Source organism: Pelecanus crispus, chromosome 3, assembly GCF_030463565.1.
Source record: "Pelecanus crispus isolate bPelCri1 chromosome 3, bPelCri1.pri, whole genome shotgun sequence".
In the NCBI taxonomy this organism is placed as follows: Eukaryota; Metazoa; Chordata; class Aves; order Pelecaniformes; family Pelecanidae; genus Pelecanus; species Pelecanus crispus.
In genome coordinates, this window is record NC_134645.1 from 71,111,371 (window position 1) to 71,124,768 (window position 13,398).

At 40.5% G+C, this 13,398-nt stretch overlaps 1 protein-coding gene across 1 annotated transcript in view; it reads left to right on the forward strand.

The window, feature by feature from the left end:
• PTPRK (protein tyrosine phosphatase receptor type K) overlaps positions 1-13,398 on the forward strand; it is a 421,483-nt gene that overhangs the window by 179,860 nt on the left and 228,225 nt on the right. Inside the window, exon 4 of the mRNA XM_075707712.1 lies at positions 11,643-11,724. Coding sequence (XP_075563827.1) covers positions 11,643-11,724 — 82 coding nt within the window. The remainder of the gene's footprint in view (positions 1-11,642; positions 11,725-13,398) is intronic.

A 13,398-nucleotide genomic window follows, 5' to 3' on the forward strand; every position in this document is an offset into this window, starting at 1 on the left:
TTGATAGATTATATTATGTTTTCAGTAGGTTCTAGTAGAAGGGGATAGCAAGCCTTTCTGAGTTAGGTAGTCCAGGTGACTTACACAAATAGTGCTCCCATCATCCCACAAATGATTCATAGGCAGGAATTATCCTAAACAAGCAGGTGTTAGGGGCTGGCGTTCTGGCAAAATACATCTAGCAAGTATTAATATTTGTAAAATGCATACATGAAAACTTTCAATTCACACTTCCTAAAAAGAAAGAGGTTATATGCAACCCAAACTACAGTGAATGTGTGGAAGAAATATAGTCAACACTGAACATTAGACCTTCTGTTTAGTATCAGTGAAATGAAATTATTTTTAGGGTTAACAGTTTCACAAAATCACAGAATGGTCGAGGTTGGAAGGCACCTCTGAGGGTTATCTGGTCTAACCCTTCTGCTCAAGCAGGGCCACCTACAGCCGGTTGCCCAGGACTGTGCCCAGACAGCTTCTGAATATCTCCAAGGATGGAGACTTCACAACCTCCCCAGGCAACCTGTGCCAGTGCTTGGTCACACTCACAGTAAAAAAGTGTTTCCTGATGTTCAGAGGGAGCCTACTGTGTTTCAGTTTGTGTCCATTGCTGCTTGACCTGTCACTGGGCACCACTGAGACGAGCCCGGCTCTGTTCCCTTTGCACCCTCCCTTTGGGTATTTATACACATTGATGAGATTCCCCCCCACCCCGAGCCTTCTCTTCGCTAGGCTGACCAGTCCCAGGTCTCTCAGCCTTTCCTTAAGTAAGGGATGTTCCATTCCCTCTTCATCTTTGTGGCTCTTCACCGGACTCTCTCCAGTACGTCCATGTCTCTTTCGTACTGAGGAGCCCAGAACTGGACCCAGCTCTCCAGGTGTGGCCTCACCAGTGCTGAGTAGAGGGGAAGGATCACCTCCCTCAACCCACTGGCAACACTTTGTCTTACGCAGCCCAGGATACCATTAGTCATCTTTACTACAGGGACACATTGCTGGCTCATATTCAACTTGGTGTCCATCAGGACACCCAGATCCTTTTCTGCCAAGCTGCTTTCTAGCTGGGTGTCCCCCAGCATATGCTGGTCCTCAGGCACATCTTCCTTGTTCCAGGCTTTCCTCTTGGTCTCTGGATCCTTGGATTTCAGAAGGTTGATCTTACTAGCAAAGACTGAGGTGATGAAGGCAATCAGTACCTCAGTCTCTTCCATGTCCTGTGTCACCAGAGCCCTCATCCCATTCAGCAACAGGCCAGTGTTTTCCCTAATCTTCCTTTCGGTGCTTACATACTTACAGAAGTACTTCTTGTTGCCCTTGGCACTCCTTGCCAGATTCAACTCTGCCAGATTCAGTTCAGCTTAGTGGATGTTGTGCAAGACAAGACTGAGAACAAGGAAATGTTTTGATGTTTGATGAACATTGTCACCGAGGACAAGGAAAAGGCTGAGGTACTTAACACCTTCTTTGCCTCTGTGTTTAACAGCCAGACCAGTCATCCCCAGGGTACTCAGGCCCTTGAGCTAGAGGATTGGGATGAGGACCAGAGTGGAACCCTCATAGTCCAGGAGGAAGCAGTTAATGACCTGCTATGCCACCTGGATGCTCACAAGTCTATGGGGCCAGATGGGATCCACCTGAGAGTACTGAGGGAGCTGGCAGAGGAGCTTGCCAAGCCACTTTCCATCATCTATCAGCAGTCTCGTTAACAGGGGAGGTCCCTGATGACTGGAGGCTTGCCAATGTGATGCCCATCTACAAGAAGGGCCGGAAGGAGGACCCAGGAAACTACCAGCCTGTCAGCCTGACCTCAGTGCCGGGAAAGATTATGGAGCAGTTCATATTGAGTGAACTCAACAGGCAAGTGCAGGTCAACCAGGGGATCAGGCCCAGCTAGCATGGGTTCATGAAAAGCAGGTCCTGCTTGACTAATCTGATCTCCTTTTATGACCTGGTGACCCACCTGGTGGATGAAGGAAAGGCTGTGGATGTCATTTACCTGGACTTTAGCAAAGCTTTTGACACAGTCTCCCATAATATCCTCCTTGGGAAGCTGGCAGCTCGTGGCTTGGACGGGCATAGTCTTCACTGGGTAAAAAACTGGTTGGGTGGCCAAGCCCAGAGAGTTGTGGTGAATGGAGTTAAGTCCAGTTGGCGGCCGGTCACGAGCGGTGTTCCCCAGGGCTCTGTTTTGGGGCCAGTTCTCTTTAGTATCTTTATCAATGATCTGGATGAGGGGATTGAGCGCACCCTCAGTAAGTTTGCAGATGACACCAAACTGGGTGGGAGTGTCGATCTGCTGGAGGGTAGGATGGCCCTGCAGAGGGACCTGGACAGGCTGGATCGATGGGCCGAGGCCAACTGTATGAGGTTCAACAAGGCCAAGTGCCGGGTCCTGCACTTGGGTCACAACAACCCCATGCAGCACTACAGGCTTGGGGAAGAGTGGCTGGAAAGCTGCCTGGCCGAAAAGGACCTGGGGGTGTTGGTAGACAGCCGGCTGAACATGAGCCAGCAGTGTGCCCAGGTGGCCAAGAAGGCCAACAGTATCCTGGCTTGTATCAGGAATAGTGTGGCCAGCAGGAGCAGGGAGGTGATTGTCCCCCTGTACTCGGCGCTGGTGAGGCCGCACCTGGAATACTGTGTCCAGTTTTGGGACCCTCACTACAAGAAGGACATTGAGGTGCTGGAGCGTGTCCAGAGAAGGGCAACGAAGCTGGTGAAGGGTCTGGAGCACAGGCCTTATGAGGAGCGGCTGAGGGAACTGGGGTTGTTTAGCCTGGAGAAGAGGAGGCTGAGGGGAGACCTTATCGCTCTCTACAACTACCTGAAAGGAGGTTGTAGTGAGGTGGGTGTTGGTCTCTTCTCCCATGTAGTTAGCGATAGGATGAGAGGAAATGGGCTCAAGCTGCGCCAGGGGAGGTTTAGGTTGGAAATTAGGAAAAATTTCTTTACAGAAAGGGTGGTCAAGCATTGGAACAGGCTGCCCAGAGAGGTGGTGGAGTCACCATCCCTGGAAGTGTTCAAAAAACGTGTAGATGTGGCACTTTGTGACATGGTTTAGTCTAGTCTACCCTTGATTGGTTTAGTGTGGATTTGGTAGTGTAGGTTAATGGTTGGACTGGATGATCGTAAAGGTCTTTTCCAACCTAAACGATTCTATGATTCTATGTCATACCTCCTGTGTCTTTAGACATAAGCTGTTTGTATAGATGGCTGTCATTTTCTGTGTTTGTCCAGTGCCAACATGATGTGATTAATGCAAAAATATGGAGGATAAAATAAGGTGATATACAGAATTTGCAGATAGAACTGTTGCTGTTGCATCTTGAAATACATTTTGGAGAGAACATGTCAGAGTAATTTCCTACACAAGAAGTGCTAGTTTCAGTATTGGTGTAGGCAGGTGCTGATGCAATGAGTATCTCCACAGTACTGTTTGACATAACCTCCCCATTGCTTTGAATTGCTTTTACTTTTTTACTATTTTTTTTTCATTGGCAGTATTTGATCTGTATTTATTAAATATCTGTTAAACTGTATTTATTAAACTGCCTTCCACTTGTATTAGAACATATTTTGTCCTAACTTCTCTGAGTTAAGACATGTTGGCATTATTCCACACTTGGTTCGTGGTGACACAGAGTAGGGGATACTGTGCATTTTTGCCTTATGTTGGTGTTTGCTTCCTTCCTGACGCTAGCAACTGTTGGAATTTAGGACAACTGGATGTCTTTGGCCACTGAATTCTGCTGTTGTTCAAGCAGCCTGAGTATGAACACTTTTGGAGGGAGTGGCAGAGGGCGATAGCTTCAGTTATGTGAGTTTTATCATGGAGGAGCAGAAAAGATAAGGGAGAAGAAAGGAAGCAAGGTACCTGTCAGCACCTTGACTGGTGATTGCTGGAATTAAAAAGTGATTTTGAACAGCATCTTGGTCTGGAGCAAGCAAAGGCATGGATATGGTTTTGACTTTCTGCATAGGTGCTTCAAATTTTTTCACTTGCTGTTCTGAAAATAAGCAATTTTAGATAATTTTTCTCTGAAATGGACTGGAAGAAGTTGTTTTAGAAAGCAATGTTTAGGATGAAACATGAACCTATGAATTTTGTCCGCTGATTTCAGTCTGTGCTTGGCTTGTTTTTGCAGTTATTCATAGACTAATTCTATGAAGTTGCCTTTTCTTAAAAAAAAAAAAAAAAAAAATCAGATGTGGAAAAGATCCTGTGGTTGGGAAACTGAGAATTTTATTTATCTGTACAGTATTCATGCAGATACTACTTAAAGGGATAATGGCTATGATTACTGAGTGTCTTCAAATGTATCAGTAATTTGGCTGGCAGTAGTTATGGTTTGAGATGGAGGGGTTTTTTTCTTTTTTTTTTTTTTTTTTTTAAATAAATTCTCCACATGGTAGGGAATTCCCAAGGGTTACTGAAAGTCAAAAAGGACTGACCTTTGCTCTAGGTTTAGAACAATACAGTGGCATCTTGCCAGACTTGTACTGTTGCATTTTCTAGTAGCTACCCATGTTGAAAAGGACTGCTTCTGTCCTGCTGGAAAGTATTTTCTTAAAGTTTTGGTCTATCACAAAAATAAGTGAAGTGTTAAGTATTTCGTATTGATTCTTAGCTTGTTTCTTACTGCTACTGTCCCAGTTTTAGCCTTTAAATGTCATGATTTACAATGCTGTCAAGGTTTTTGTTTCCCATGGTTAGAAGTCATGCCTTTGCATGCAATGTTACTATTATTTTTAATTCTCAATCATTTAAGAACTTTCACCCTTAAACAAATGTTTTGGTTTGTTGAAGATCTTGTGTTTACGGGCTATGTAAGGATATTTTTTCTTCAACTTCCTCAGTCAGTCAAGAACAGGGTGGGTTTTTGTAAGACTATAAGTATTCCCATATGATAAACTACTACTGCTCCAAAGCCAGAGCAGCTGTAACTCTTCTGTCCGTGGTGCTTCATCCAGACATTTTCTAGGCATGAGCCTAGAAACATTTGGCATAAGCAACTTAGGAGAGGTAAGCAAAGATAAGTGGAAGGATGCGAGTTGTGTTTTCTTGGTGTTCCTAACTAACATAGGGGTGTCCAAGATCACTGAGTCTGGTCTCTAGTTTCTCCTTCATCAGGTAACTGTGTCGTACAGGCCCTTTCAAGGGTTTATTATGCTTCATCTTAATTATGTGTCTTCCTGCAGCACATATGTTGTTTGTGGAGGTAAAATATTGTTACTAACTCTCCTCATGTTTAAATTGTGTAGCTCACCTAAAGCTTACCTTGCTTACATGTAAAGAGACAATTTTAGGGTTGGGGTCCCCTCCTAACTCATTTACAACTAATAAATTCTCAGAAGGATTACCCTTTGGGACCCTTGGTAGGCATGTTTTCTGGGTAGGTCCTCATCAGAGAGTGTGAACAGAGATGAATCTTGGGAGTATAGACTTCCCATTTTGAGTGGACCTTAAATACGAATTTGGGGATGAGAGGAGGTGTGTATGGCAAGGTTCCCTGTGCGTGACTCTGGGACGGTCGAAGAATCTGTGAGCCGACCAGCTCTGCTCGTAAGGGTGGTAGTGAGAAGATAGCCTTAACTCCTTTGGTTTTCAATCTCAGGAGGTGTGTTATTGGGGAAAAAAGAAGTGATAGGGTGTTAGCTGACTTGGCAGAATTGAGATCCCAAAGTTTTCACCCAAGTGTTTGATTTGCTGTGCTGGAAATCCTTCTGGGCCCTGTCAGCAGCAAAGGCTGCTTCACAGCATTACTTAAGCATTCAAATGGAAGTAATTATGTTTTCATGATTTCTAAATTAGTTCAGCAAAATTATCTATAACTTTCACAAGGGAAATGCTTTTTATTACGTCAACAAAATTTTTATGTTAGGTAAAATAGTGTTTAGCTGTCCCTTTCTTTCAGCTATTTCCCATTAAGTATTTCTTTTGTAACATGATACTCTTTTCATGTTTATATTAATTTTTAGTTTCTTGGTAATTAAAAAATTTGCTTTAGTATTTTAAAATGCCTTTAACACTACAAAAACATTGGATAGAACTAGAAGCTTGTCAGTGAATAGGATTCATTAGTGTTTTATGTATAACTGGTCTTGCTGTTCATGGCTTTTCATCTGCAGAAAGTTATTTTACTGCAAAACAAATTTGCTTCTATGTGCTGTTTAATCTTAACCAATTCTAGTATAAGTACTAGGTTCAAGTGTATCTGGAGTCACCCTACTGTGCTTTTACAAAAATTGAAATGAATCAATGAAGGAGATGTGTATGAAGTAGAAAAAATAAATAATTTAAAAAGTTTTATTTTTATATCCTTGTGAAAGACTTTAAGGTTTTATATTTGGTGAGGTTAATATAACTCATATTAATGAGTTAATATAAGTCCACTGCTTCTTTTGGTTCTAAGTAATTTATTCTTCATTTATTTTATTCACCAGTTGAATAGAAATTATGTGGGAGGTGCCAAAAATAGATCAAAATGCACACCATCAGATTATGCATACTGGAACAGTGAGGAAAGAACACAAAGTTCCAGTAATTCTGGACTCTAGTTGAAGTTTGTTTGGTTGTTTTTGTGTGGGGTTTTTTGTTTGGTTGGTTTTGTTTTGTTTTTTGGTACTGCGGTTTATCACAGACATGATACCTTCTGTTTGCTTACAGGTCTCTAATACATGTTTCCACCAAGCATTGGAACTGATCTATTCACAAGTTTGATTTCAGATAATTAAGCTAGTAAAAGCCATCCTATAGCTGAACAAAAATGTGTTGCAAGTTGCATGCTCTGTGGAAATTACAAGATCTAACTATTTCTTTTTTTTTCCCCCTGTTTCCATCTCAAATTCCTTTTCAGCTTTCTCTAATGATGTGTGTTAGAGCCTAGCAGGAAAAAATACTCAATGAAACACTACCTTTCTGTTGTAACTAAACCTTTTACTACTCACTTTTATCTAATTGATGTATGGATGCTTGTTTCATATATATGATGGTCTGACAGGACCACTGTCAAAGCTGTGGGAGATTCTCATCTTCTTGAGTACCACTAGTAGTCCGAACTAGTCAAGCGGAGGAAGGATGAGGAAGGTCTCAAACTGTACTGAAAATACCCTACTTGGTGACAGTGATTGTATAGTTTACAAGAAAACAGCTTTTACAAAACCTAGGAAGAATTATGTTCTAAGGGTAGGTTTTGGGCTACAGAGTTGTTCTCCCTCTTTCCTGACTGCATTTTGTACTTACTTTACTAGGTATGCTTTGGGAATGCTTACTTTGATCGATGCCTCAAATGAGCTAATAATTAGGATACCTAAATTTTTGGATCCTGACAAGAGTTAAAAATTCAGTGAGGCCAGTCCTTAAGATGTATATTTTGTATATTCCTGCAAATGCAGGCTTAGTCTTCAATGGTGATTACAGGATGCAGTGTTAGGGCTGTGTAGGAATGTGAAGGTTTGATATTTCTTAAGCATTAAGCTTCAGCAACTAAATCCCTTTAGGGGTCTCTGCTGTAATAATTACTACTTTTTCCATTGCATTCAAATACTGTTGAGTATTTAAGTTTTTCACAAATGTTTATTTCTGGAAAAATATTAGGTGAAGAGTGATTGTCGTTATCTGCATTTTAGAGCTAGGATGCGAAAAAAAAGTATGTGCTGTTTTGCAATGCTTGACACAAAACAGCTAGGATTTTTTTCCCCCTCTTTTTTGCTGTATGTTGCATATCATACACTTAATTTTCAACCTTGGATCCCTTTAGAGGGGTCAGCAAGCATACAGATAAGGGTGATCTGATTGATACAGGCTAGTTCCAACCCAAAGCATTCTATGATCCTATGATCTAGTTAGGTTTCCAAAAGGATTTTGACCATGTCCCTCTACAAAAGCTTGTCATGAAGCTAAGCTGCCATTCTGTGAGAAGAAAGATACTTCCATAGATAGGTAATTGTTTAAGAAGGAAAAGAGAAGGTAGGAGTAAATTGTCAATATGCCCAGAAGTAGTCACCAAGGCATCCTATAGAGATCTGTGCCTTTCAGCATGTTCATAAAGGACCAGAGCGGGGGCTAGAGATCTGTGCCTTTCAACATGTTCATAAAGGACCAGAGCGGGGGCCAGAGAACTGTGCGAAGGCAAGTTTGTAGGTGAAAGCTACTTTAGAATAGCAAGGACAATATGTGATTGTGAGGACCTGTAAAAGGACCGTCACAATATCACCAACTGTGAGTGATGGGGCAATAAAATGGCAGGCACGTTTTAGTGTAGATAAAGAGATATAAAATAATGCACACTGCATAAAATCCTAATTTCACACACAGAACGATGGACTCGGAGCTTGCCATTGGCACTGTGCAACAAGATCGAGGGGTTCATAAAAATGTCAGCTTAGAGCCCAGCGATGGTCAAAAAAAGCAAATGAAGTGTTAAGAATGGTTAAGGAAGTTCAGTATAAATTAGATAATGATATTATGCTGTTGTATAAATTATGACTCACCCACATCTTGATTACTGTGTGCCAGCTCTGCTGTCGTTATCTTCAAAGAATATAGTGCAGTTAGAAAGAGCTTTAGAGAAGGATGAGAAAGATAATCAAAGAAAAGGGAATGGTTTCTATACGAGACTGACTGAATAATCTGGGACAACTCTTCAAATTTCAGACAAAATTACTTGGGGACATATAATAGAGGTCTACATAGTTGTGAATAATATAGCAGGATGATTGGGATCAATTTGTCACTGATTTGGGTCATTAAGGAAGCCAGGTACAAAACAGACAAACAGAAATGGCTCTTAATGCTGTCAGTAGTACAACCATGGATTTTCCCAAATGATACTGAGTTCACTAAAAACTTGCATGGTTTTAGGAGGAAAAGGGACCAATGTATGGACAAGAGATGCATTAGGGATGGCTAAATACATAGGAGTGTGTCCAGTTCATCGAGTCCTGACACTTCATCTTCATTTGCATCTGAATGCAGGCACTTCATAAACAAGGACACGCCATTTTATTTGGAGAAGTAACTAACTATTTGAGCATCACCTTGGAACTGTGTAGAAAACTCAGGGATCAAATCTAATTCCCTTGAGTATCATTTGAATTACCTGAGCTATTCAGCATTTCCCATTCTCATTCATTGCGGTGACACTGGTACAAACGAGACAGGATAGCTGTCTCCGCAGCCCTGCTCTGTGTAAGCCCAGTTCATCCCCTGAAAACAGTCTCTCCTCTCCATTAAAGGAAGCAAGCATCTCTCAGACGTGCACTAGATGAGCATGCAATTAAATTGTAATAAGTGGAAGGACATTTATAGTTCCACAGGCAACTAATGTTTTCTGGCTAAGGTGATAATCTGAATTATTTTTCAGCTACAATGAAAGTGTTTAAGCTATTCTTTCTAGGACTGTAAACTGAACAGCAGTGCAGACTAAGTGCAGGATTCACTCCCAAAGCACTGGTGTCTTATTAGGATAAACCTTCTCTGGTGACAGGAATAGCTCAACAGTCTGGTTTTTCTCAAGTAGTGTGTGCGTATGTGAGGAAAAGAACTACCTCAGGTTCTGGTCTGACTTGTCAGCATTTTAAATTGCTGTTTTCATCTATATATGCAATTGCCTTTTTCCATTTCCCATTTTAAATGTGAACAGATGCTATCAAATTAAAGCCTGATACGAATTTTTTAACTGAGCTGCACCTTTTGCTATATAGTGTCTATAGTTATGAATGTTTCATAGCTGTATTTATACCAATTATGAATGTAAATAAAAAATAATGTAGCACTGTATATATGAAACCTCAGCTCTCTAATATCTGTCTTTTTAATCACTTTATCTTTCCTTTACTTACCTCATAACCATTATTCCCTATAACATTTTGTAGGCTTCTTGCATTTCCATATTTATTCATGTGTTTTGTTGTGGTGGGTTTTTTCTTCTTATGGATCTCCATGCCTTAATCTTACTCTTTCCTGTGAATTTCTCCCTTTTTTTTTTTTGATAACTTCCTACTCTTGGAATGTGGGGATTCATTAATTTAAACTGGAAGAGGTAGAAAAAACAAGTAAATTAATTCCCAGCTCTGTCCCAAGAAAGGTAACTTTCTCCCCTCTGCCCCCAGTGTAGGAAGGTATCGACATACAGGGGAAGGACACACTTACATGAGCCCAAGCTTCCCTGGGAACTGAATCTAAGTTACTTCCAAATGAATTAATAACAACCCAGTTCAGAGGGAGGTGTAAATTTAGTCCAGTTCTTAATACTGATGGTCAAATTTCTTAACTGGACTTGGAGAAACAAAGTGCTTTCAGAGTTTGCATATGTGATAGAAATATTCCTGATGCAGTGTTCAGAGCCACATTGCGTAAGTGTCAGGAACTTGCTGAAGAGGGTAGTTGTTGTGAATGAGAGGTCCAAAAGGGGTTCCGGAGGTAGATGGGAGCTGCTTGGTCCCATGACTCCCTTGATACTGAAGAGTGCAGAGGTCATTACTTCTTAGCAAGGTGCCATGCAGGTCCCCGAGTAAGAAGACCTGAGAAAGGTGCTTGATGGGGACAGCATTCTCCCGTCCACCTGCAGGGTATGTTGGGTTGTTAATCCATCGCTTTTGTTGCTCCCTTACATTGTCCCCAAGAATGAGAGAGGTAGACTACTTGAAAAGACGACATACAGAGCAGCTGACTTGCTCTAAGCCTGTCTTGCACAGAATACCCCAACAGATACTTACTTTGGGCAGTCATGACTGCAAGTTTGTATCATACCACTTAGTCTTTACTGGTGTGCTTTCCTCTTTCATATCTTCCTTTTAGTTTAGACATTCATGCTTCATCCTCTATTTTTTTCCTTCTAATTATTTTCCTTTTACTTTCACCATATTCTACTTTTTTTTTTCTTCCCCTTTTTTTTGTCGGTACAAGGACGCATGAATCTTGACAATAAATTTCTTCTGGTCAGTTGGCGTTTTGCTACATCTGTAGCAAAAGACAGCTCTGTGCTCTGGAGCAGTCCAAGAGCAATTCTTTGTTATTACTACCCATTTGGGGTGGGACAAGAAGCTGGATGTGAAGACAATCTCTTCTTTTCCTTCATGCACAGCAATATCCCCATTGCCTTGCAAGAATGAAGTTAATGACTACTACATAAATCTTATGCTATAGCTGTTCTTTTCGTTGCCACTGGGGAGTGCTGCACTATTTCTGTGCTGCTGCTGCTGCGTGTTTTCCTGTGCAATTACACTGCAGGTTACAGGAGACTGTGGACTATACTGTGACCCCCGACAAGAATATAAATTTTGTTAAAATTGGTTGATCAGTTGTGTGCTGTGATGTCAAACCTGTCTGAAAGTAATGGCATTTTTTCAGAATTGAATCATGTTTATACATTTAGTGGAGTGAAAGCAGTATGCTATTAATTGAGGTAATAATAAACCTGCTTTTCTCATGTGCCATAAGCAGCAAATCCAAAACAAGTCATGTATATGAATGGGATGGAACTGCAGTACATTGAGTAATAAATATTCCATTCAGTCGTCAAACCTTGTAGAAACTTCAACTAAATGAAAAAGGCAATGTGTCTTATATCTATACGCTTGCCACTGTGGGAATTCTGTAGAAATGAGTGTTGTAAACATTTTTTCTTTCGTTTTGACAGGTAATATTTGAAGCTGAAGTCTCAGATGGGAGAAATGGCTACATTGCCATTGATGACATCCAGGTTCTGAGTTACCCTTGTGGTAAGTAATGATTAAGAGCTGCATTTTTCTCTGTCTTTTCAGGACATATTTGATATTACTGTAGACTGCTGAGTTTTCATCACTTGATCACTGATGTTCTTGTTCTTTCAATAGTATTTTTGTTGAAGCTTTCAGGGGAAAATGTAGTGTTGCAATAGTGATTTACCTGGGTAAAACCTTTGTCTGCCAGAAGTAAAGTATATGGGAATACAAAAGCAGTGTCATTTTAGCCATACCGTGGTTGGTGTGCATAATTAAAATGGCTTTTAATGTTAATGTGTATACTCACTGGTTGAAGAAAACTGAATTGGCAGATGCACGTAGGAGGCTTATCAGATTTCATGCCCTTGTTCTTTTCCTTTTTTTTTTTTTTTCCAAATGGACACAACATATTTTAAAAAAAAAAAAAAAGGCTTCTGGCTGCTGAACTACTGAAGGATTGGGTTTTGTTGTTTTGTTTTTGTGGACAGACTTCAGGCCTTTATGTTTGCCTTTTCCTGCTTAATCCTGGGGAAGAATTACATACATGCAAACACAAGGTGCGATAATGAGAATATTCTACAAATAAAAAGTTGTGAGACAGAAATTATTACTGTGCATTTCTGCCACTTGTTATCACATTTTTTTTGGTAATTTGGTTCTGTTCAGGTCTTCTGATCTTCCCCTAGACATGCCCTTTCTAAAATGTGATTTCATTGTAATGTACCTCATGGCTGATAATTTAATTGCTTTCTGAAATGATCAAGATGTAACAATACCCTCCCCCAAATTTGCAAAACAATGCCAAATAATAAAGTTACAATGTCAACTTCACATTTTGTTTTCTTCTATCCCAAACCTGTTAAGACCATAGCTCTCAGGGGCTACCAAGCTTGCAGGGTATTAGAGCGAGTTACCTCTTTATATTTCAACCAGCCCAGCTACCTGATGTATGTACTCAGCAAAGCTCTGCTCGGATTCAGTATCTGGCTTTAATTTTTTTTTGTTCTGGCTTTTTTTTTTCCTTTGTGTTTTTTTTAAGCGCCAAAACAAAAGGCACTTGGTTACAGCCATGATGGCAGATCATCAGCATGATACAGTATGCAGATAAGCTTTTTTTTTTTTCTTTCAATAATGTTTAAACACAGTTTGTTCCAATTTGCTGTTTTTTCTTGTGTGTTCTTTTTTTTTAGTAAGCTACTGTTTTTGTTAGTAGTTCTTGAGAAAGAGATGGGTGAGAGCTGTGTAACGTACCCATTCCTCAAATGTGTCTGTCAGCTTTCTTATGTCTAATAAATCCTTCAGGTGTTTGTGCCACTGAGCTTTCCTAGGGGCTTTGTCAGTGTAGGAAATAGATTTGTCAGCTCCTGAAATACTATATTCAATGGCACAAATGATTTCGTTTAGTAAAACAACAGACCTCTGAGTTACATTGCAAATAATCTGAATAGTATCTCTCTATTTGCCTGAGCTGTATCCTGCTAATTGGGTTTTTCTCAGTATGATGGGTTTCATACAATGGAAAGTCTTTGGAATAATTTTTGTGAAGTGCTGCTGACATTTTGGCATTTGATCTCCTTCTCTTGGCTTTGATTTTTAAAAGACTTTATTATAACTCATGTATAACATAAAGTTAGTAGAATCACCAGGGGAGAAGGAGAAGGACTAAAAGCATTCTTTCTTCTTGAACAGAGA